The sequence below is a fragment of the Desmodus rotundus genome, chromosome 4 (genome assembly GCF_022682495.2).
Source record: "Desmodus rotundus isolate HL8 chromosome 4, HLdesRot8A.1, whole genome shotgun sequence".
Classification (NCBI taxonomy): Eukaryota; Metazoa; Chordata; class Mammalia; order Chiroptera; family Phyllostomidae; genus Desmodus; species Desmodus rotundus.
This window is the reverse complement of record NC_071390.1, coordinates 22,785,775-22,810,635: the sequence shown is the minus strand read 5'-3', so window position 1 is coordinate 22,810,635 and position 24,861 is coordinate 22,785,775. Positions and strand designations below refer to the sequence as shown.

The following is a 24,861-nucleotide window of genomic DNA, read 5'->3' as shown; positions in this document are numbered from 1 at the left end:
TCCCTTTTGGTCAAAATTAGCTCCTGAAGGAATGGATTCAGACATGAGGATTTCATTCCCTTTTTGAGAAAATATCATCAGTTGGATATTGACTTGGGATAATGACCATTTGACACTTAACCATTCACATATCTAACAGTGGCAAAAGGCAACAACTACGAGGACAATCGCAAATCCCTAGCAAACATTTGGCACCCGGATTTTATCCCGGTTTTATTTACGTACTCACTCCTTTATGCGCTGAGTACGAGAAGACCATTTGACTACGTAAGAGTAGTTTACACTGTGTATATTGAGGAACTAGAAAGTAAACATAGCAATTTCTGTCTGAGTTTAATTGACCTAATTACAGAGGACAAATACACTGGGTGTAGACAAATTATAAAACATAATCACGTGAGAAGATAACTGGACCATTGCTTGCATCAGGTTTTTGTCTTTCTTGAGATTCTTTGGGTTCATCTAGAGGCTTTAGTTTGCTAATCAAAAAATGTTGACCCTTGTACATTAGAGATTTTGTTCCTGTCTATTTTAAGTCTCCCCTAAGATATTGTCCTTTATTAAAGTCAAAAGTTCCTATAGAGACCTACTGTATATTTTCATCATTTCTGGTACAGGAATTGCATTTTTCAGATATTGACAACTAATGGGTAAACATAAAAGAGATCTACAGGTTTAGAGGGAGGAAGAAGGCTTGAATACTTAGAATTACAGGAATCCATGTTGGTGTACATCCAAAGCAAGTATACACAGTAACTTCTATCTCTGATCAGAAGGACATGATACTAATGTCTCAAACTTACAATCATAAATACCAGGAAACACCAGAATCTTTGAGACAGACAGAAATAAACAAACAAGATTAGCAAAGTCATTTTTCCTGTTGTCTGCCACCTGCCACAGAATGGGTCCCACCTGGTAGAAATCACTGCCAATGGTCAGACGACCAAAATCCCACATCACTGACACCAGAGGGGAAAAATATTCACTAAATGCACACCTGGAAAATGACTTGGCTTGTAAGAGCCAAAAATCGCAATCACTACCTGTAGCACTCACCAGGCGAGCCAGGGAAGGTGAGCTGCTGACCAAAGGGATCTAGGCTGGGACAAGGTGCACCTTCAGGCTACGTGTTTCTCTTGGGGTAGGACTGGGGTGAGAAAAATCTTGATAAAATTCTCTGGGTAGTTGTGAAGCTCTCTTTGTCCTGAGTCCTGCCTCCTGCTTTCTATTTTCTGGGCAGATTTCATTCAGCCCTTCTGCCGCTGCTTCCCATGGCAATTCCAAGAATGATTGGGGCTGCCTTACTCTCTGTGAAGGTTGGAATTGGGTTGAGGGCTTTCTATCAGCTCTTTTTACGTCTTCCATAGGTGGAAGCTCAGAACGCCTAGGGGTTTTCTCTCAGTCCTCCCAACTGCCCCCTCCCATTTTGCAGTATTGCAATACTAATCTCAGCAGCAGTTGGTGAAGACCAGTGTGGCAAAGAGCTGGAGGCAGTGCAGCCTGGCTACTTCTGAGGCTCTCCTAGATTCTGTTAGGCCAGTCCCGCACATGCCCCAGAAAGTCATTAGAAGCTGCACCGGTGAAGGCTAGGTGACCTGTTTTAATTAAATTAATTGATTGATTAATTAATTTTCAAAGAACACTTGCTTTACTAGGGGAAGTGGGTAATGAGGAGTTGTTGTCTAATGGTTATTGAGTTTCAGTTTTGCAAGATGAGAAAGTTCTGCAGGGTGGTTGTACAACAGGGAGAGTATATTTAGCACTGCTGAACTGTACGCTTAGAAATGGTGTGCATTTTACATTGTGTGTTTTTTTTTACCACAATACAAAAAATTTACTTTAAAAATATTATTACATAAATAATACCTGATAATTATGGAAAAACCAGAAAATACAGACAAGCAAAAAGGAAATTAAAAATTACCTACAATTCTACAGCTAAGGTTAAGGTTTTGTGCATAAATATATAAATTATACATGCGTAGGTTCACACTGAATATGCTATTTCATAACCGAACTTTTGCTAAGTTTACACTACTGTGAACCATGTTTTAAGTTCTGTGTTCTAGGATATTTCACATGTCTGTGAACACCAAGGCCTTAAACAGAAGTGAGACTGCACGTTTAGGGGTGCACACCCCTCCATGGAGGCTTCTCCTTTTAGATCATGTGTCCTCTGCAGAAGGAAGGCTCCTCCACTCCTGACCTGTCAGTCGGCTCTGCTGACATCGTTCAGTCATTCCTTTCAGATATGCCCGCACCTAGACAGGCTTCTGGCCCTTGAGGACCTGGTGAATGGACTTGTCCCGGGCTCCTCAGTCACTCACATGTCTATCCACTGGGATCATGTAAACACACCTTTCAGCAAGGTTAACAATTAAATTGTTGAGATGAAAGGTCAGGAGACCTGCCTTGAGTGGAACATCAGAATGGGAGATAACACGTCGCTACTCACCTTCCACCTTCTCTGAGGAAAAGAGTCAACAAGGAACAAGTCATTCGGGAGTCTGCATTTCGGAAGACCTCCAGGAATCATGCTGGAGAAGTTCTGCAACTCTACTTTTTGGGTGAGAAATTACACTTATCCTCTTCTCAGAGTCAGAACAAGGAGTAGATTAGCCTAGAGTGGCCACTAATAAGAACTAGAGAAGTTATATATGCTGTTGCTCTAAAGCAACCCTCTGTCTCTCCCTTCAAGGTAAAGCTCAGGGTATTTTTTAAATAAAAGAATGTCATGATATCTCCAGAAGCCATTCTATATGGGAGAAGTAATGTATTTATTTTATACCATATATTTATTGTATCCCAGACTCTTTTCTTGGACAAGCTGTCTACAAAATTGCCTCTCTAAAGAGAAGTAGGGAGATGGCTTCCAATTTCATCCATGTTAGGAGTGGGAACTGAGTAACTTGTGAGGTAGGAGGAAGAGGAGAAGGTCCGTGACTGAGCCCTGCTGAGATACGTTCATGCTGAAGCAGTAACGCTCTGTTCTAGAGGAGCTGGCAGTCAGTGATGTGGACTGGAAGGCGAGTCCAGGGATGCACGGGTGCGCATCACGAGCACTGAGACAAAATCAAACGGTTTAGTGGAAGAGAATGACAAGGGACCTTGCATTTAGTGATCTTGTGAAAGTGTGGCCTGCAAACTCTTAGCATCAGCATCAGAATTACCCAGATTGTTAAACAGTTTAAATATCTGAGGTAAGAAGTCTTCCTAATTCTAAAGTTGGCTAACCTCGCGGAGAGTTAAGAAGAACAGGAATGAGAGAGCAGAGAATATGGGCAGCACTTCCCAATCTTAGAAAGACCCTGGGCCCCGAGGCCCTCACGGCCAGGAAATGTGTGCCCCGGGAAGGTAGGGCTTAATAGGCCAACCCTCGAGAATTCTCTCTGACAATTATCCTGCAGATCATCTTGGTCAGGGCACCTCAACCTTTTCTTTAAAGAGTCTGTGCAAACAGTCATACGAAACAATTCAAAATATTTATTAGGAGAAAAAATCTACCCTCACATGACTCAGTTATAAAAACTAGTGCCCCCACCTCAACTCACCAGACCCTTCTCTTTATTGCAGAATGCAGACTAGTACAGAACTTGCTTGGAATAAGCCTTCTGTCCGTTAGCGTCATTGCCGCTTCCGTGCTGAAGGCCCCCTTGGGTTCTGACATAAGCCCGTGAGAGTCTAAATGTCATAGTATGACTAAGCCTCCTGCCCTCTTTTTTAACCCTCACTGGAGGATATGTTTATTGATTTAAGAGAGAGAGAGAGAGGAAGGTAGGGAAAGAGAGAGAGAGTCAAAGAGAAACATGTGCCCTGACCAAGGATTGGTTTTTCAAACCTGCAAAATTTTGGCGTGCGGGATGATGCTCCAATCAAATGAGCCACTGGGCCAGGGCTGCCTGTATGTTTGAATGTCTACCAGCAAGTTCTTTAAGTGCTAAAAACTAAGAATAAGAAGTTTTTATATCCCAAGGACCTATTCTCCTCTTTCAATTAAGGAACTGTCCCTCTTCTTCCCACAACTTGGCAAATGCAGTGGTGAAGTTTAGTCAGAACAACTGGTGGGGAAATTTGCTTAGAATCACAGGAAGGAAGGTCTTTAGAGGTTGAATTGCTCAAAAAGTCACTAAATATTATTAAATGGTCAATTCATATCAATGGAAATGAATAGAAAAACATAGCTAATTAAAGGGTCAGGCTGGATATAGGTAGAGAACTGAGTTAAAATTGTTTGGAAATGGGTTGGGTGTGGAGGGTATGGGCGATGGCTGGTCTTCTGTCTTCAAAAACTTGTAACCACCAATCCTTACATTTTGGTTCCCCAGAATTCCTCATTGCTGGATAGCCCAGAGGCGGACCTGCCGATTTGTTTTGAACAAACTGTTCTGGTCTGGATTCCCTTGGGCTTCCTTTGGCTCCTGGCCCCTTGGCAGCTTCTCCATGTGTACAGATCCAGGACCAAGAAATCTTCTGTAACCAAGCTCTACCTTGCTAAGCAGGTATGGAAACCCCACCGTTTTCTGACTGATTCCTTGGTGCACCATAGAGACATCTTCCTGGTGGTTAAAGTGTCTTCTCTGTCTCTAAGCAGCTTTTCCGGGGGCTGTTGTCTCAGGTAGAGCCATGTTCTGAGTGTCCCTTCTCCACCTGCCCTATGATTCTCTGGTCCCTTGTTATATTTCTTACTTAAGGTGACTTTGATTTTTGCAAAAGAATAACGGCTCAGAAATCTTATGGATAGTGGACACCCTAAACACCAGTAATGGGTACTCAATCAGTCAAATACGTAGGTATTATCTTTTCAGTATTTGAGAAGCTAACACTGGTTTTCCTATCTCTAAGCTGTTCCAGTGTATCAGGAGACTGTAAATCAGTTGGCACCAACCATATAATGTGCCCTCTGCACCCTTCAGGCCATCCAACCATCATCGTTCGCCTCTCCAAACTTGGGTCTGAATGCAGCTTTCATTCTCCCACGGTCTTCCATTAGTCTAGATGATCACTCACGGTAGAGGGAGGAAGGGTGTGTGCTCACAGTGACATGCCTGCATAAGGAAACAATGGAAAGAGCAAGGCTCACAGGAGAGAGCCCAGGAGGAATGAGGGGAGGAGCCCCTCAGCCAGCTGCACTGATTAACGTAGAGAGTCTTGTGGGAAATGAAAGACCCTCAGTTGAGGTTGCTACCTCAGAAGGTTAACCATCTGCTTCTTTTCACTAGGTCCCCCTGTCCCCCATCCATCTGATCTTTACACGGGGTTTTACAAAGGCAAGTTAGACTCGGAGTTCTGTGAGCATACACATCAATGACCTCAGGCTACCTGCACTCAGAAAGGAAGGAAGAAAGGAACTTGGCCAAAGGAAGTGGGATTTGCGCTAACACTCTGAGATGGGGCTGGTGGGGTTTTGTAGGGCTCCGATGGGGAGAGAACTGTGTCTGAGAGCTGGAGGCAGGGCCACTGTCTGCCCTGTTGACCTGTGCACACAGCACAGGGCCTAGCACTTAGTAGGCACTGTTGAATGTTGGTATTAAATGCACTCTAGATATAGGGGTTGAGGCAAGAATGTTTAGACTCTGAACATTGAACAACATGCTTCAATACCCTTGGGAATGAGTCAGAGCTTTTGGGCAGAGTCAGTGTGTGAGCCAGGGAGCATCGCAAAAGGACTCACTCAGACATCTTTGTGTCTTTCCACAATGCCGGGTTTATTAGGTGAGACCTCCCTAATAAGCCAATAAAGTCACACGCCGACTGTGCACAGAGAGAGGGAGTTTATGTGATAGAAGTGAGCAGAGCGACCACCTAGCATGAAGCCCCTGTCACTGTGGTGTCTGCAGGTGGAGAGGTAGGCATCAGTCTCAAGGTGGCTGCAGTGGCGACACATGTCTGGTGGGGTTGAAGTCTGGCCAGGCTCTGGGCATGACCTGTGGCACAGCCAAGTTCGATCATTGGTGGGCTGGTGGGAGGTCTGAGTTCTTATAGCCCACAGCAGGTGGAGGTCCCCCTCATATCGGTGTGCAGATGGGGTCCTTACCCAAGTGTCCAGACTTGTGGTTTGGGGCATTCTGGGTCCCTGTTAAGGATGTTCCTGTTACACCCCATTACCTCAGTCCTGACGTAGCACCTGACATGACTGTCACGGCTGACCGTGACTCCACACCGGGCTGCTGAAGGTGTCTAAAAGGTACGCCCTCTTCTTGTTCTATGCAGTCAGCCAAGCCTGCAGTGCCCAGGAAAAGCCTGGTGATGAGTAGACCGGCATCCCACCATAATCACAGCTATTAGTTAACTTTAAAAAACAATTTTCTTGAGGTGTAATTCACGCTACCATACAATCTTCCCATTTAAAAACAATTGCATTTTTTAAAGTATATTTACAGATAGGGGCAACCATCACCCCAGTCAATTTATAATACTTTCATTCCCTCATAAAAACACCCTTATCTCCTCGTCCCCCTTAGCTCTACATGACCATTAACCTACTTTCTGTCTCTATAGTTCCCTATTCCAGACTTTTCATGTGAGTGGAATCATATGTGGTCTCTTATGATTGGCTTCCTTCACTTAGCATAAGGCTTTCAAGGTTCATCTACAGTGTAGTATTTATCAGGACTTCATTCACTCTTTTATAAAAAAATATTTTATTTATTTTTAGAGAGAGGGGAAGGGAGGGAGAAGGAGAGGGAAGGAACATTGATGTGAGAGACAAACATTGATCGGTTGCCTCTCCTATGTGCCCTGACCAGGGATGAACATGCATCCCAGGCATGTGCCCCTCACCAGGAATAGAACTGGCAACCTTTCACTTTGCAGGATGATGCCCAACCGACTGAGTCACACTGGTCAGGGCTCCTTTGTTTTTTATAAATCCTCACCCAAGGATACGTTTATTGATTTTAGAGAGAGAGGAAGAGAGAGAGAGAAACATCGATGTGAGAGAGAAACATTGACTGGTTGCCTCTCATATGCACCCCAACCAGAAATCGAACCTAGGTATGGGCCCTGACCGGGGACTGAACCCACACTCTCTCGCTGTATGGGATGGCACTCCAGCCAACTGAGCCAGCTGGCCAGGGCAGCACTTCTTTCCTTTTATGGCTGAATAATAGTCCACTGTATAAATATATCACATTTTGTTTAACTTTCATAAACACAAATCTCTATGGAGAAACAGAAAAGCAATGTGCTAGTTTTGGGGGGTTTTTTTCATAGAGAATAATCCACTCACCCCTGCTCAGAGTCTCAGGAGCCCCATTTATCATTTATACTTTACTTTTTTGCCCTCTACCCTGAGAGTGACAAACACAGATTACCTTCCTCTTAAAAAATTAAAAATAATTAGTCTCTTTTCTGAAAAAATCAGAAGTATAATTCCCCACAGAGCAAAACTACACCTTTCCACAGGAACCTTCTTCTGAACTCCGCAACTTGACTGTGTTTTTTATTCCTCTGCTTCCTCTTCTACCTGCCTGTGGGCTGTTGGCTCCCTCACTCTCCTGAGCAGTTGTTTCCGCTGCTCTTGTTCAGTCACTAAGGCAGGCTCCCCTCATCTGAACTCGGTCCATTTGCTTGACCAAGCTGGTGAGAGACTCTGCAAGTTTATTTGTTTGAAGGTGCATCCTGCCCTGGCCAGTGTGGTTCAGTTTGTTGGAGTGTCACCCGGTAACTGAAAAGCTGTGGGTTCTATTCCCAGTCAGGGCACATGCCCAGGTTGCAGGTTCTATTCCTGGTCCGGGGACATGTAGGAGGCAACCAATTGATGCTTCTCTCTCACACAGATGTTCTCTCTCTCTGAATTAAAAAAAAAAAAAACTGCATCCCTACTGAAAGGACCTGACGCATAGTAGGTAACTGAATGTATTGAATTATAAAATGAGTGAATGAATGAGTAAATGAATGAATGAGTGGATGAGCTTATAGTCTAGGGGAACGGTAGAGGAATCTGGTTCTGGAGCATGTGGAAGTGCTGAGGTGTGAAAAAATGCGCAGCACAAATGAACATGATGTACACAGTCAGTGAGATGTGGGAATCACCTTCAAATATTTGCAGAAGTATAACATCGAAGATTGCCTAGCTAGTTCTGAAAAGCTTCAGAGAGCAAGATCAAGGTAAATGGGTGGAGGTTGTTCTTGGGGAGTGGACTTTGGCTAATAGACAAAAGAACTTTCTAATAATAATAACTGAAAATAGAATGGACTGTTGGGGATATGGTCCCTGAAACATTTGTCTGCCAGGGAAGTGGTGGAAGCTGATGCTCTGTAATGGGCGGAAGATTCAACCAGAGTACCTTGTCATTCAGAAAGTGCAAGTGAAAGGTGGACTGTGAAGAGATGGACTGCTATTAAATATGGCCAAACCACTCCTGTCTTTTTTAATACCAATGTGATTTTATCTCCTTAGGAAGTTGAGTTTAGTAAACAACATGTGTGCTTGAAATTCTTCCAACGAATCAGAGATCAAGGGCAAAGACTGTTAAGGACTTGGTAATCATTAACCACAAGATACCCCTGATCCTATGTAAGCAAAGTGTGTATATGTTTCTGATTATAAAAATAATGCATGGTTATTGTAGCCAGTTTGGGAAATAGGAAGAAAATTAAATCTATTGATAATTGTGTCTCCCTGATATACTCTTGTTAACATTTTGGTATGTTCCCTTCCGTTCTCTTAAAAAAGAAAAGAAAAAGTCTCTCACCCTAGCACCTCCCGAGTCCCATTGTCCAGACTGCCATTTAAAATTATTTTGGTGGCTACCTGCATATTTGCAAATAATGTATTTATACCTGTATTTCTTGATCTATCAGTTTTTAAAATCTATTGCTGCTCTCATCGACCCACCTCCAAGCTTCCTTTTTCTCTCCTCCTCTTTCTCTCCGTCTTTTAACTCCGTGTGACTGTGTTAGTCCTTCTGGTGGTTGCCTTTACACCTGAAAATGATCTGCCATCAATTTCAGACTCTACCTCCTGGGGCCTCTTTGTGTAAGATGATGGAATTAGTGCCCGCACCTTTCTTGGATCTGGAGAACATCCTCCACTAAAAATTTCAGGAAGCCCAACTGCAAATGAAGTCTCCAAGGATTCACTTTCTGAAAACGTTCATCTGAGTAGGAAATGCTAGGCTCAAAAAAAAATTTTTTTTTACCTCTGAAGATGTCACTATATTGTTCCCCAGAATCCTGAACTACCGAACTAGGATTTTTCCTAGTTATCCTCTCTAGAAACTTTTATTCTACTTATTCTTGATGTCCTGAAATTTTACCAGTCTGTTTACACGGGTCCTTTTTCACTCAGTGTGTTCTACACTCTCTTCCTAAGGACCCATGTCTCTCTTGCCTCTGAGAAATTTTCATGTTACCCCTTTCATTTTTTTCCCACCGATTTTGAAATTCTATTTCTCCATCTAAACTTCTTCTAGGTGGATATTGGACTCTGAATTGATCCTCCTTCTCAGATCTTTTCCCCTATGTTCTGAGAGATTTCTCCATTTTCCCCTTCCTGTCATCCTAAAGAGCTTTTGATTTATTAATATCAAGTTTGACTTCTAAGAATTCTTCTTAATTTTTGATATATCTTTAAAAAACCCAGAAACCTATTAATGGGTGCAATGTCTTCTCAAATCTCTCATAGAACATTAATTTTAAAGTAGTTAAAAATTCTTTTCTGTTCAGTTAATAATTTGTTTCATCCCAGAATCAGTTGTTCAGGTTAATTATATTGGTTATCTTCTTTGATAGTATTGATTTTTCTCAATGTTCTGGTGGTTATTGGTGCTCTGTTTTCTAAATATGCTTACATGTTATTGAGTACATGTGGCTGGAGTAGGTCCCTCTGCCGTTGTGTAAGTCTGCTTCCCCATCTGGCCTCTTGTCGATGGGAGGGTTGCCTGGGAACTCCGAGTCCTGGATGCCTGTCTGGACTTCTGGGCTTGCCCCAAGAGCAGGGTCCTGGGCTGTGCCTCTCTACCCTTACTTTTGCCAAGTGCATTTACTCTGGATGAAGTCACTCTGGGGCACCATTATCCACACCACCCACTGGGCCTTTTTCAGGGAAAGAATTCAACTTCTTTGGAGAGTACTTCTGTTTCAGACTTTTTGGGCGTGGTGATGGTAAATATAATTGTTGTCGGTTTGCATTTCCTATTCTTACTCACCGCCAGGGCTGACTACAGCTAACAGATTTCTATCTGCGGAGACTCTCACACCTGCAAGGCATACCTGTTGGTTTAAACAATGAAGAATTTATCATCTCATATAATAAACAGTCCAGAGGTTCAAGTCCAGGATTTGTTAACATAGCAGCTCAACAACATCAACAGGCAGCTGATTATTTTCTTTTTTCTGACAACCTCAGCATATCAAGCCAATTATCAAGCTAGCACATGACAGCAAGATGGTTGCAGCAGCTCCAGGCATCACACCCTTATGTCAGTGTCCAGAGGTGGATAAGAGGCTGCTAGGTGCCCTTACGTATCACTTTAAAAAGTAGGTTTACTGAGATATAATCCACATACCGTAAAAGTCAGCTGTTTAAAGTGTATAATTCAGTGGCTTTTAGTATAGTCACTATTACCATTAATTCCAGAATATTTCCCTCACTCCAAAATGAAACTCTGTGCCTATTAAGCAGTGACACCCTACTCCCCTCCCCACTTCAGTCCCTGGCAACTATAAATCTACTTTCTGCCTCTATAAATTTGCCCATCCAGGGCATGTCATACACTTGGAATTATGCAAATGTAACCATTAGTGTCTTGCTCATTTCACTTAGCATACGGTTCTTCAAGGTTTATACATAATGTAGCGTGGGTTGTGGGGGGCTCCACCCACAGGCCCCCCCTTCCCCAGCTGCCATGGATGAGAATAAATCTACCAAGACATGATCTGCTTGGGGAGGAAAGATGGCCAATCTCTCAAAAGAGAAGGGCCAAGAGCCTTTTCCTTAATGGGCTTTTATTGGGTTCAATTTGCACAGGAATACAGGTAAAGCTCATCAATCATTGTCAGGCAGTAAAAAGGATCAAACAATAGACAACAAACAAAGAATTCTGAGGGCTTATTCTGAGTCAGGGTCAGTTAGCTAAAGGGCTGTAAGACTTTGGGAATCAAACTCATTTCAGGCTTGGACCCTTATCATTTAAATTGAGGACATTCTTAGCAAAGCAGGTTTCACAGGATTTTATGCATTCTTTCTTAGGCCTGATCGCCCTGGGGAACCTGCCCTGTCCAGCACAGGGCTGCACTGCCCTCTGTCGTTATTTCAGGCTTATGTCAGGCAGGAGAAGTAAGGCAGCCAGGAGATTAGGAGACTTCTTGCAGACAGAATGAAGACTCAGGCAATGTCAAAGCTGAAGGGCAAGGGTCCACCACCCCCTTTTTCTATAGCCCCTCAAGTCCTTCCCTGTGGACCTCTTCATGACCATGCCTGTCTTAGGTCATCCTTCCCTTGAGGAATCTTACCCGTCATTGGCTAACTGGTCAGGCTCAGGGCCAAGCAGGGTAAAGTAAAGTGGGCAGAGGCAGCGCCCCTGCCAGGGAGATAAGCTTTGTCTCCTTAGTGGCTTATGGTCCCAAGGTCTCTGACTCAGCCTTAACCACGGGGGGTTACATCTTCTGAAACCAGGCAGGGCAGTTCCCAACATCAGTTCATTTTTTGAAAGTTATTTTTTATTGTAGTAGAATACACATAAAATAAAATTAACTGTTTTATAGTACACAATTCAGTGGCATTAAATGCATTCATAACGTCATCACCACTATCCACTGCCCAGACTCTCTCATGCCCTGAGTGGGAATCCTGTGCCCATTAAACAGTCCCTTCTCCTTCCCTCCTTCCCTACCCCCTGGCAACCGCAAATCTGCTTCTGGTCTCTATGCCTAGTATGATTATTTCATATATAAACTGAATGTGGACTTTTGTGTCTGGCTTTTTTTCGTTTCCCATTATGTTTTTAAGGTTCGTCCAGGTTGTAGCTTGTTTCAATATTTCATTTCTTTTTATGACTGAATAATTCACCATTGGGTACACCATATTTTGTTTATCTACTCATTGGTTGGTGGACATTTGGGTTGTTTCTATTTTTTGCCTATTTTGAATAATGATGTTAAGAACATTTGTGTACAAGTTTTTGGATGGACACAGGTTTTCAGTTTTCTTGGGTATATACAATACTTAAGAGTAGAATTGCTAGTTCGTTTGGTAATTCTATGGGAAGTCTACATTTTGAGGAACTGCCACGCTTTTTTCAAAAGTGACTGCACCCTCTTATATTCCTGCCAGCCATGTATGAGTTTCCAACACAGGAGTCCCTCCTTATCCTTTGCTTTCTATGGTTCCAGTTACTTGTGGTCAACCACCGTCCAAAAATATTAAATGGAAAACTCCAGAAATAAATAATTCATAAGTTTTAAATTGTGTGCTGTTCTGAGTAGTGTGATGAAATCTCACCATCCAGCTCTGCTGCACCTGGATGGGAATCATCATTCATCTCCATGTGTATACACTGCCCACCCGTTAGTCCCTGAGTAGCTGTCTGGGTTATCGGGTCGACTGTCTCAGCATTGGAGCACTGTGTAGAGTAACGCTTAGGTCACTCAATAATGGCCCCAAAGTGCAAGAGTAGTGGCGCTGGCAGTTCAGATGTGCCAAAGAGAAACCATAAGGTTATGTACGTATGAAAAGACATGGTATATATAGCGTTCGGTACTATCTGCCATTTTAGGCATCCAGTGGGGATCTTGGAATGTATCCCCCCGAGGATAAGGGGGGGCTACTGTACTCATCCGCACCAGTACTTGCTATGGTCCATCCTTTTGATTGTGGCTACCCCAGGTGTAAAGTGGTATCTCACTGTGGTTTTGATTTGCATTTCCCTAATGACTAATAATGTTGAGCATCTTCTCATATGCTTCTGGCCATTTGTACAGCTTCTTTGGAAAAATGTATTCTTTGAATAAATTCTTTGCCCATTTTTTAACTGGGTTATTAGTGTCTTTTTATTTTTGAGTTGTAAAGAGTTCTTTATCTTCTAGATCTGTGTATCACTTTGAATCGTGAGGAAAACTTTTCCCAGAAGCCCCCACAAGCTAGTTCCCACAAGCTGTCCCCCACTTCTCTTTGGCCAGAATTGTGTCACATGTCCACGGCAAAAGCAGTCACAGGCCAGGGGAATGGGACCAGCATGACTGGCTTTATTTCACCTCGTGGGGTTGGAAATGGGTCCAGCCTCCCCCAAATATATGGCTGAGCTGAGCAGGGTAGATATTATACAAAAGGGGGGATTCTGCCAGGACGAGGAGAATGGCTTTGAGGAGGCAATGCTACCAGTCGGGGTTCCCATCAGGAAACAGATGGCTGAGGCTCAACACGATCATGGGAAGAGGTTGTATTTACAGAGGGACCTGGGGCTCTGTGCAGCAAACTTACCCCTCCAGGCTTGAAGGAACGAGAGTGGAGAGTGAGGCTGGTGGGGCAGACAGAAGATGGAAGCACAGCAGCCGGTAGTGTGGATCCCAGCCGCCCTTCGGCGTTGCCTTTTCTTGTGTGTGCTTTGGGCCGAGGCTTTCTCTGCCTCTACCTGTAACTACTGGCAAGTTTGCTTTTTGTCTTCTAACACTTATCTGGTCTACTGAGCTCAGCCTTCTTCACTCACATTCTCAGTGCTACTGTGGGTATTTCTTGGGTAGGTCACTGTCATTTCAATGGACTGGGGAAGGATGGGAGGTAAATGTCTTAAACCTGAATTCTTGGACAGGAAATTCTTGTCTTTTTCCGTACGTGTTTTTAAAATATAGTTGAACTCATTGTATGTGCAATTTTGATGTCCACTTTTTTCACTTCACATGATATAAAAAGCATTTCCCTCTGTTAACATTATTCTTAAACATAATTTTGATGACTAAAATCGTTAATCACATGAGTATACCATAAGTTATTTTAACAACTCTTGCAGCATTAAGTCCTCCCAACAAACCTCTCCACTAGTGTTTTTGGGTGGTTATAGGTTTTATAAGTTCTTCACCATTAAAAATTAGACTCTAGTCAACATTCTGGTGCGTAAATATTTGCCTTCAATTCAGGTTACTTTCTCAGAATAGATTCCTAGAAGTAGAATTATTATGTCAAAATATATGAGCACTTTAAGGCTTTTTAAACACAAGGGAAACTCTTTATACACTAGGAAGATTTTTGTCAAGTTATAGTCTCACCAAAATTGCATTAAAGTGCATTTCTCTGCACCCTTGCCAGCACTATGTAAATATATTTTTCTTTGCTTTTTTATGAGAAGTGACATCCTATTGTTTTACTTTGCATTTCTGGGACAACTTGCTTCACTGTTTTGTTGCTCTGTGTGGGGGAAGGGCTCAGAGAGGGGACAATACCACTGCCTGGCTTCTGGAGGTTTGCCAGGTGCTTGCCCCATGTGATTGGTGCCTTTCTAGCTGTTGCCTTAGTGCTGAATCCCAGAGCAGGTGGGTCTACATATGTTTTCCTGAAAATCCAGCAGTTTCTTCTGTGGCCCCAACTGCCACTGGTTTTTACAGCCAGAAGTTATGGGTATTTATCTTCCTGGTACTAGAACCCTGGGAGGTGTGGTCTGGCCTGGAACTGGGAGCACTTGCTCCCAAGATATCCCTCCCAATTTTTATCTACCACATGTGAATGTGAGATCATCTGTTCCGCTACTGCTTCTCCGTGCTACACGGTGTCTCTGCACCCCTCTACCTGCCTCTGCATCTCCACCCCTCCTACCCACCTGGATGAATGTGGCTTCTTTAAATCCTTCATTGTTGGACTTCCCATACAGCTCAATTTCCTGACAGTTCTGGGTGTTGTTTTGAGGTCTAGTTATAATTCTTTCTGTGGTTGCGTGAGGAGGTGAAACATGTTTACCTATGCCTCCAGCTGGACCAGAAGTCCCCTTCTTCTTTAAGTTGTCCATTTATATTCTACTTTTTTTGTGTTGGTTGTTAGTTTGCTGGTTTTTAAAAATTGCTTTTAGGAGTTCTTTATAATGTAAATTGGTCCTTTTTGATATGGTCTGCTTCATGGGTTTCTAATCAACTTGTATGAATTTAACATACGTAAGCTCATGGCAAGGCTCCCTCCTTTTTCTTGGCCTAGGGAGTGTTGTGCTGGTTGGTATTCTCTTTACCTAGTCATCCTCAAGGGTGGGTGCTTTAGCTCCAGCTTGCTCTATTTTATCTCCTAATTTACCTAAAGGCGAACATTACTGACCACTTCAAAAGCAATTATTTTTTCTTCCCCAAACTTCAATCTCATATGAGGAAAGCACAATATTGTGTAACATCTTATATACTTGAGAAACACGCATTCCTTCATTAACATGTTTTTGACTCTAGCCTTGTGAAATAATAGCACTAGTCCTATAGCTAAATAAATGATTCATCTCCCTCCTTGGCTGGTTTTCATTGCAAAGGGCCCCGGGTTTTTTTGCCTGAGTCGTTCTGAATGAATGAGACATGGGAATGGGGAGGGATAGATGGATGGGAGTAGAAAGGGTAGGTGAGACAGTACTAGAGATCTTCATTTTGAGAGCTAAGATATTGGTGGACCTCCTCATAAGAGGTAGTAATTTTCCATCCTGATGGGTGGGGGTGGTCTTTTATAACAATACAATGTGTACCATGTCTCATGAGCTCATAGACAAATATTGATTGGCTTGGAGTCATCTTAGGATGACATGGTTGCAACTGTTTGAAATATTAACTTCAAAGATTATGTGGGGAAAAGGTTGGGACTAATAACCAAAGAAAGGTATAGTGCCGTCCCAACTAGGGTGAGGGATCCTCCTTTTAAATCTATTGTCTTAGTTATCTATTGCTGTATAGCTAATGACACCAAAATTGAGCAGCTTAAAAATAAACAGTTTTTATCGCAGTTTCCCTGCACCAGGAATTTGGTAGCAGCTTATCTGGGTCCTGCTTCAGGGTGTCCCATGACGTTATCATTAATATGCTGGGACTAAGGTCATCGGAAGTGTTGAATGTGGCTAGAGGATCTGACTCTCAGATAATGCACTCAATGGCCGTTGGCAGGAGGTCTCAGTTCCTTATCAAGTGAATCTCTCCATAGAGCTACTTGCATGTCCTCACGATGGGGTGGGCAGCTTTCCCTGCAGTGACCTAAGAGAGAGAACAAGGAGGAAGCCACACTGTTTTCTGGGACCTAGTCTTGGAAGTCACACACTGTCACTTCTACCATATTCTATTCATTAGAAGCAAGTCACTAGGTTCAGCTCACACTCAAAGAAAGGGGAGCTTCTTTGAAGGGAGGAACATCAAAGAATTTGTGGACTTATTTTAAAACCATCACACTCAACATTCTTCAAAAAAGCTTACAATAGCATTCTTTGAACTTTATTCCATTGCTTGAACTACATGTCTCCATTCGTGCCAGAAATATTTTTTGTGTTATGTGAATCACTGCATACCATTTTCACCATCTATTACTAGAACCATTTTATTCTAAAGAATGATATCCTCCTAACACTGGTCTTTTTTTCCTTCTCAGGTGCTTGTTGGGTGTCTTTTTATTCTAGCAGCCATAGAGCTGGTCCTTGTATTCACAGAAGATTCTGGACAAGCCACCATCCCTGCCATCAGATATACCAATCCAAGCCTCTACCTGGGCACGTGGGTAAGGGCCATCACCACTTCCGGCCTGTTTATCTAATCTCTGTTCATAGTCATCTAGTTGAAATTTACTGTTTGTAATGAAACAGAGTCCAATTTCATCTACCTTTGTCAAGGGACCTGTGATGAGGCAAAGCTTAATTGTAATGGGGTAAAACAGATTTTAGCTCTTCCTCTTTTGAACACTAGTTTATAGACCCCGATCCTTAGGATGAGTGCTAGCTTTAATGACTAAGATATGTATCTTATGCTCTCATCTCTTGCCATCTAAGGATCATATGTGAAATTCAGGTTTATTGATAAAAAGAATTATCTTAAATGTTATAAATATTACTTTTAAATTGATGGTAGAATGCAATCAATGGATCACTGTGTCTAGAGTTATTGTATAAACTTGATGATGGAAGTTAATGTTTCTCCCACAAGCATGTTTGAGGGGGGCTGCCCATCTGGTGTTTTAAAAGCAATTGAACTAGATGTCTTTATTTTAAAAAAGGAAGATGCCTCATACTTATTTGGATTTCCAGTCTTTCTTGAAAAATCAGAATGTTTGGCAACTATGGGCCTACCTTCCCATAGGGCAATGGTCAACGAGGACTGAGTAGCAGTTGCCCCCATTAGACCAGGCATGTGCTCAGTACAGTCTCCCATCCTTCACTCAGAAACATGCTATGTCTGGCCCCTGCAAGCATATTGCCGGATAATGTTGTTTAAAATAACAAAGAAGGATCTAGGTGGTGGTATGCTGCATCTAGCAATATCATGCTGGAACTTGAAACCCACTGCAGTGGGAGTATTTACACCACAGAAATTGGCAATTGCTACAAATCATGGTTTTCCACCCCTACTCTCAGAATATTGATTTACTGAGTTTAGGAAACCAACATTTAATTAATTATATCTAAGTGAGATGTTACAGGGGAAGTTTTTATTAAATGCTTAGTGTGTGATATTATTAGAAAATCGTGATACAGACACCTTGCACCTATCCAGCAGAATCTGTCTATACCACCTGACTACTGTAGTGCCTGAAGTTGATTTCCTTGTCTCTTGAAAAGGTTTTTCTGGCTCCCAAAGTAAAGCCATTCAAATGCAAATGGTGACCCTCTGCCTTCTCTGCTAACTCCCCACCCAAGTGTGATGACTACAGATAGGGTGGGAAGGAGGGTCCCAGGGAAAGCATGGAGGACCTGAAAAGAGGAAGTTGGGTGGTATCAGGGAGGAAATCTACAATTTGGATTGTGTGTGCTTTCTGCCTGGTGAGATTAAGGGCAGCAATCTCCTCCTGTAGTCCTCCTTTCTTCCTCCCTTTCCTGACATCCTTTTTGCCTCTTGTTCTTGGCTAGTGCCAGTATTTTTCAGAACTTGATGTGAATTTCTCTCTAGCTCCTGGTTCTGCTGATCCAACATAGCAGGCGATGGTGTGTGCAGAAGGACTCTTGGTTCCTGTCCCTGTTCTGGGTTCTCTCAATACTCTGTGACACTTTCCAGTTTCAGACTCTGATCCGGATGCTCTTAAAGGTAAGGAGGAACGAGAGGTGTGATGAGGGGAACCTGCTAGGTAGCTTCTCAGTCGGAGCCAGTGGCGTAAAGTAAGTTGAGCTCCAGGACAGAATTGTTTTTAGGGGATTTGATATAGGCTTTCATCACAAATATTGACCTATGTGGGCTGTTTAGCCTTAATTTGGATAAAAGGCTCATTTTCTCTTTCTTTTGTTTTTTGTTTTGCCATAGGGCGACACTTCTAGTCTAGCCTACTCCTGCCTGTTCTTCATCAGCTATGCATTCCAGATCCTCATCCTGATCCTTTCAGCATTTTCAGAAAGAGATGGCTCATCAGAGGTGAGACTCAAAATAGACCCACCTCATAGATTATTGCATTGGATGGCACCTTGACAAATGTAAGGTGTCAAAATCTAGGTGTCTAGGTGTCATATGGGTCCCCTGAGATGTCTAGGTCTCATGGAGGTCCCTGAGACTGGAATACAATAATATAGACCATTTTATGACATAAGGAAACAGAAAGTGATGAGAATATGGAAATACTGACTTTGACATTAACCCACCAATCATTAACATAGATAATTAATTCATATATCTATGCCAGAAGGTCTGATTATCATTCAGCTGGTGAACTTAGCGTCTCCAGATAAATATATATTGACCAGCCTGCTTTAGTAGCATATGCGGTTTCTAGCACAACGTTACACCAGTTTCTGATTTTAGAGTCCCGTGAAGTTCCTGGTTCCAACTGATTTATTTTCTGATTTCTGTGTGTGTGTTTTGCAGAATCCATCATTCACGGCTTCATTTCTGAGTAGCATCACCTTTAGTTGGTATGACAGGTAAGAAATGCCTGGAAATTGGGTTGTCTCTATTCCCACCCCCTCAGTCTTCTGAAAGTAATGGAAATCTTAATTTTTCAAAATGCCTCCTGTGGCCTCCATTTCTCCTCTACTTAGAGTCAGAGAATGTTAGTTCAGTCTCTTCATTGGGCAGACTGGGACACTGAGGGGAAGATGGAGGGAGATTTGCTCTTGGTAGCCTGAGGGGTTCCCTGGAGGAAAGGAAGGACTGTAAAAAAAGGAGGTAGTAGAACAGGAACAGGGAGCCATGGGGACAGGCGGTGTGACAGAGATTTGGAGGGTAAGGGATGAATTAGTTGATCATAGAACAGGCAGTCTTGTCCTTTGTGGTTCCACAAAATCTTTTGTCTGGTAATGTCCACGAATCCCTTCTTAGATACTGTTTTCAATGCATAAAATAAAAGGCATAGGATTATAAAGGAAAACAAATATATCGAACTATAGTTACCTAAATATTTTTGATTTTCATTTATTTATTTATTTTTAAAAGTCAACACAAGGTTCTTTTTAAAAAAATATTTATTTATTTTTAGAGATAGGGAAGGGAGGGAGAAAGAGAGGGAGAGAAACATCAATGTGTGGTTGCCTCTTGCATGCCCCCTACTGGGGACCTGGCCCACAACCCAGGCATGTGCCCTGACTGGGAATCGAACCAGCAACCCTTTGGTTCACAGGCCAGGACTCAACCCACTGAGCCACACCAGCCAGGGCTAATTTTTTTTTTTAAAACCAAATGTGTAGTGTAGTAATACAAGTGCTTCTTTATGAATGCACTAAATAAAAAGATCCAGTGATGGGTCTAATAATGACCATAACTTCAAAGTAGTGATGAGTGTAAATGGGCCTTGAAAACATCTGTGATTTCTCCCAGAGACAAAGGCACAGGTAGTCCCTTTGACAACTCTGGTTGGTTGCCTTTGCTCCTATTATTAGGAAAAGCTAAATATCAGTTAGAAGCCATTAAAAATAAAGACTTGATTTATTTTTCCATACATTTTTCCAAATCCTAGGTTGAGAAGCTCTGATCTAGAAAGACAATATGGAGGTGGCTTCCAGGTGGGCTCAGTTCCTTAAGGGCATTGTGAAGGCCCCCAGGGAGTTGCCAGAATAGCAGAGGCAGCTAGTGTTTGAAAAGGAAGGAGCAGGGGGAGGGGGAGATGATGCTTTTTTGGCTCTTAATTCTGTAGTGCCCCTCCCCTTCTTTTTTCTTGTCTTCTACCACCTCTGTTCCCCCCACCAGATCCCTTCCTGCTCTCCCCACTCTTCTGTCAAGATCAAAGGGTCAGGAGGTAGGGGAGTGAGCAAGGGGGAAGTCTCATTCTCCTGTCCCTCCATCCCAGAAGTAGGCAGTGGGGTTTGACAGAGGCATCCAGGAGACAGCCTCTGACCCAGCCTGCAGGGCTTCAACCTCCGGGTCCCTCTTATTCTAGCATTGTTCTGAAAGGCTACAAGCGACCTCTGACACTTGAAGATATCTGCGATGTCAACGAACAGAGTAAAACCAAGACGTTAGTCAACAAATTTGAAACACACATGGCAAGAGAGCTGCTGAAGGCCAGGCAAGCACTGCAGAAACGGCGGCAGAAGAACACCCAGAGGGACTCTGGGACCAGGCTGCATGACCTAAGCAAGAGCCAGAGTCAAAGCCAAGATGTCCTTGTCCTGGTAACTCTCCCTCGAGGGTCTGTGCGAGTGTACTGTATGACTCAGGCAAGAGGACATCAGGGTCATGGTGACTCTGTCCTCACGTTTTTACATCACTTTATACTTTGCAGTGTAGTTTATATTATTGTTAGTATTCGAAATACTAATGCCTTAGTGACGGGTACATGGGGGTGGAGTGTACCATTTGCTCTCCTTTGGGGGTATATTTGAAATCTTCTATAACAAAATGGCTTTAAAATAGAAAAATAAAATAAAATTATGCCTTAGCATTACTAGAACTTGCACCTTGGTGGGTGTAGCATTAGCAGTTAAGTCATTTACTTGTTCATCGAAAATATCTACTGAGTGCCACCGCATGTCACCAAAGCCTGCACAAAGGAGGCAGCAGGGCTCAGGGGCTTAACAGCACAGGACAAAGTCTTACCCTCCACAGCTCTGTGGACACTGCACTGTTGGTTTTATACTTAGGAAGAAGCTGAAAAGAAGAAAAAGAAGTCTGGGACCACAGAAGACTTCCCTAAGTCCTGGCTGGTCAAGGCCCTCTTCAAGACGTTCTACAGCATCATCCTGAAGTCGTTCCTGCTGAAGGTGGTGCATGACCTGCTTATGTTTCTGAATCCTCAGCTGCTGAAGTGAGTCTGCGCCTGGGCCGTCTCGGGGCCTCCTCTGCCACTCTCCTTTCTGCCCCGCGTCTGCGGGAAGGAGCTTCTCATTAAATTTTCGTTTTTTCAATGCTCACAGTTTTCATCCACCTTACGGTGTAGTGTGTGTGAAGAGTGCAAGGCAGCTTTCAAAATATAAGATGATGTGTTGTTCTTCAGCCATCCTCTTTTCCTCATTTGCCCCCACCCCTGACTGCATAGAACACCAGATACGTGTTAGGAACTCTTTCTTGTTAAACAAAACCATTGTGGGCTGAGCCATGCCCAAGAGGTGGGCAGTAAACCCCAGGAGAGCCTTGTGCCTCGTGTCTGTACCCTCCTTGCTCCACAGCACAGCCTTGCACAGTGGGTTCAGGGTAGCCATGACAAGACATCTGCCTGCACTTCTGGCATGAACTGTCCTCCAGGGGGAGCCCTTCTAACTCATTCTGGATACACGTCCTCATTCCTTTCTAGGCCTGCATTGTCTAGGAATTAACCAGCTTGTCCCATAGAGCCTCTTTTTCCAGGGACAAAGCGTTGCAGTGGCAGCTCTGCAGATCACTCACGATCCCGCTTCACAAACATAGGTCATCAGCCTTGAGCACTTCCTGCTGGTCTTCTCACCAGAGCAAGACGGCTGGCACGACCGTGGCACTCAGTCCCCCGAGAGCACTGACAATTCGGTCACTTTGTTACGCACAGGGTAGGGTAGACTAGCTGGCTGCGCACGAGGAGTGTGAGCCCTCGGAGGCTTGGTGGCTGTCACTTACTCGGTTTTGCTCTGGCAGATTGCTGATCTCCTTCGCAAATGATGAGGACAGCTATATGTGGACTGGATACCTGTATTCGATCCTCTTCTTCATCGTGGCCCTCATCCAGTCTTTGTGCCTTCAGTATTACTTTCAACTTTGCTTCATGTTGGGCGTAAAAGTACGGACAACCGTCATGGCTTCTGTGTATAAAAAAGTAAGTGAACTATGTCAGGCATCACCAAAGAAAGCCCCCTTCGCAAGCCTGAGCATTCAGTCCAAGCCTGAGGAAAGTTTGATGAAAATGATAACTGACGTTAACACTTGACTTTGACTAACCATTCAACTTTCTTTAGATGTTTCTTTGCAAAGTAAAATATGAAAGATGTGTATATAGACATAGGTGGGTGTGTTGCGGGGAGAGGGATACGTTCCAGGGAAAAACTGGCCAGCTGCTCTCTGCCGAGCATCCATCTTTCAGCCTTAAAGGCTTTCTTATCTGTCCTTCTGTCAGAAAAGAAGCTGGCCAAGCGCAGACTCTTAAACCCCAACATTTAAGTCCCACACGACGTGAAGCAGCATTCATGAGGTCTGGTGCGTCCATATGAAATTAGAATTTTGCCGAAGACTATTTGCTTTGTGGCCCCAGCTCCATCGCCCCAGACCCACTTCTTCTTAGTGACTTCTTTTTGCTAAATCTTTAGTGGCTGGCCAACCTCTCCACTGCCTGATTCTTCTTCTTCTTCTTTTTTTTCTTTGTAAATACATTCAGTCTGCCTTCCTGGCTCTGCAGACTTGGGGGTTTTTTCATCTCCTTAAGATGGTTGGGCCATCTTCCCTCTGATGTGTTGCTTTTAACATTTAACTTTCTCAGAGCAACTGTGTTTTTCTTATATCCTAGATACCAAGGGAAAGTCTTGTTTTGTTCTTTAAGAAATGGAGTTGTTGTATCTCAATAAAGAATAAATAAATTTTACAAAAGAAATGAAAATAGAATAGTTACGATCGGTGGCTGGAACCTGCAGGGAAATTTTACACCTGAGGAGACAGGACTTTTTATAGGTCAAAATACTAAACAGGTGCCCTTTCTTCGTGGTTTTCCTCCGCCACTAAAGAGCTCCTTCACCATGACCTCCCTCTGACAGTTCCTGGGTTTCCCCTTTGCTCTTCTCTCCTACAACATTCATGGGCCTTTGTCTTCCCTGAGTAGATGTTGATTCTTCAAGAGACCCAGACAGGTTACCTAGATGTCTTTAGGTCAGAGGTCTGAGACCTCCCAGAGACCCTGGCGTCTGCCTCCTCCCCAATTAATGTTTTAATTCCCTTATTCCTTCTGAAGCTATTGAATTTCTGCTCGTTGGCAAGATATGAGGTTACCAACGAGGCTATCTCTGCCATGTCCATGCATGTACACTTTTTACTATTTGTAGTGATTCATTCCCTCTATTTTTTAACACATTCTTAATCATTTTATTAGTTAGAACTTCTCCTATTGATAGCACAAGGGTAAACTTTCTCTAATTTGGGAATCATAGGAAGTTTTTTTAATTGTTGTTCTATTATAGTTGTCCCAATTTTCTCCCATTGCTCTCCCGTACCCGGCCCATCCTTATTCCCTCTATTTTCATTATTAATATATCCCAGGTTTTACAACTGTTACAATTCATGAGAAATTTATAAAATAGAGCTTTTAATGAGAGAAATAAGTGTTGCTACTAAAATAGAATTTTCAGTTGACTAATTTCCTATGTTCAGACAATGCTTCTTTATGAAATGTTATGAAGTATTTTTCACATCCATTATCAATCCATAGCCTTATGAAATAATTGCATTATCCCTATTTTGCTGAGAAATAAGGCTCAGGGCAATTCAATGCCTACAGTCACATAGCCAAGACCTGTCCCTGAACAAAGGCTATTAGGACTAAATCAATGACTTTTCCACTTCATTGAAATTTATTGGGAAAATGGAAGTGTAGCGATAACCATGAGGGGAAATTAGATTTTCCTTTTTTTTTTTTTTTCATTTTCCATACCAAAAGGGAAGCATAGAAGTGGACTGGTTTCTCTAGAACCTTGGTAGCCTAACATTTTAGGAAATTTCCCTCTTTCTACTGTACAACAAAGAATCCTGGTACGTTCCAAAGAAGAATATATTGGTGGATTAAGATGACAATTGAACTTCTAGGAGAAGCATTGAAGTGAATATCTAGGGCACTTGTAGCCCATACACTATCTTTGTGGGAATTAGAAGGAGGCTCTCCCTCCTCCAGGAAGACTGTGACTTGGTGAGCATAGTGGAAGCCGATTTCAGTAACCCTGCCCCTAACCCTCGTCCCTTAGCTGGTACATTGGTGCCAGGTATTGTTGTTAGTGATAGACCTGTGGGTATCAGTCTTCTGATCTCTTTAACAGGAGAACTGGAGGGCCATACTACAAGGTTTAGAGATCTACATGTTGCCTGCAAATTTATGGCACTAAGGCATTTTGGTTCACATCTGTGAACCCTGCAGCTTTTCTCTCCATTTTAAGGTCTCTGTCCTTCTTGGGAATGGTTGCAACCTCCTCATAAGAGTATGGCTCCAAATAACATTGCCATATCAGAAGTCTTCAAGGCCAGAATCAATTCATGCTTCTCCCCTTCATCCCTCCTGTTTGTTCCCTTTTTCAATGTTTGACTCCATACTGTGTGCTATGAGTAGTGAAATGCAAAGAGGTAGCCCTGGTCCTCACAGAGTTTACATCTGGTGGGGAAATAGAAAAATGACAAAATTATAGCTCA

General features: G+C 43.0%; 1 protein-coding gene across 1 annotated transcript in view; it reads left to right on the top strand.

Moving 5' to 3' along the window:
• Nucleotides 1–2,407: 2,407 nt before the first annotated feature.
• ABCC2 (ATP binding cassette subfamily C member 2) overlaps nt 2,408–24,861 on the top strand; it is a 59,726-nt gene continuing 37,272 nt past the window's right edge. The window contains exons 1-9 of the mRNA XM_024555413.4: nt 2,408–2,570; nt 4,329–4,502; nt 16,535–16,660; nt 18,043–18,177; nt 18,391–18,498; nt 18,946–19,001; nt 20,453–20,687; nt 21,156–21,319; nt 22,120–22,297. Coding sequence (XP_024411181.2) covers nt 2,538–2,570; nt 4,329–4,502; nt 16,535–16,660; nt 18,043–18,177; nt 18,391–18,498; nt 18,946–19,001; nt 20,453–20,687; nt 21,156–21,319; nt 22,120–22,297 — 1,209 coding nt within the window. The 5' untranslated portion in view covers nt 2,408–2,537. The remainder of the gene's footprint in view (nt 2,571–4,328; nt 4,503–16,534; nt 16,661–18,042; nt 18,178–18,390; nt 18,499–18,945; nt 19,002–20,452; nt 20,688–21,155; nt 21,320–22,119; nt 22,298–24,861) is intronic.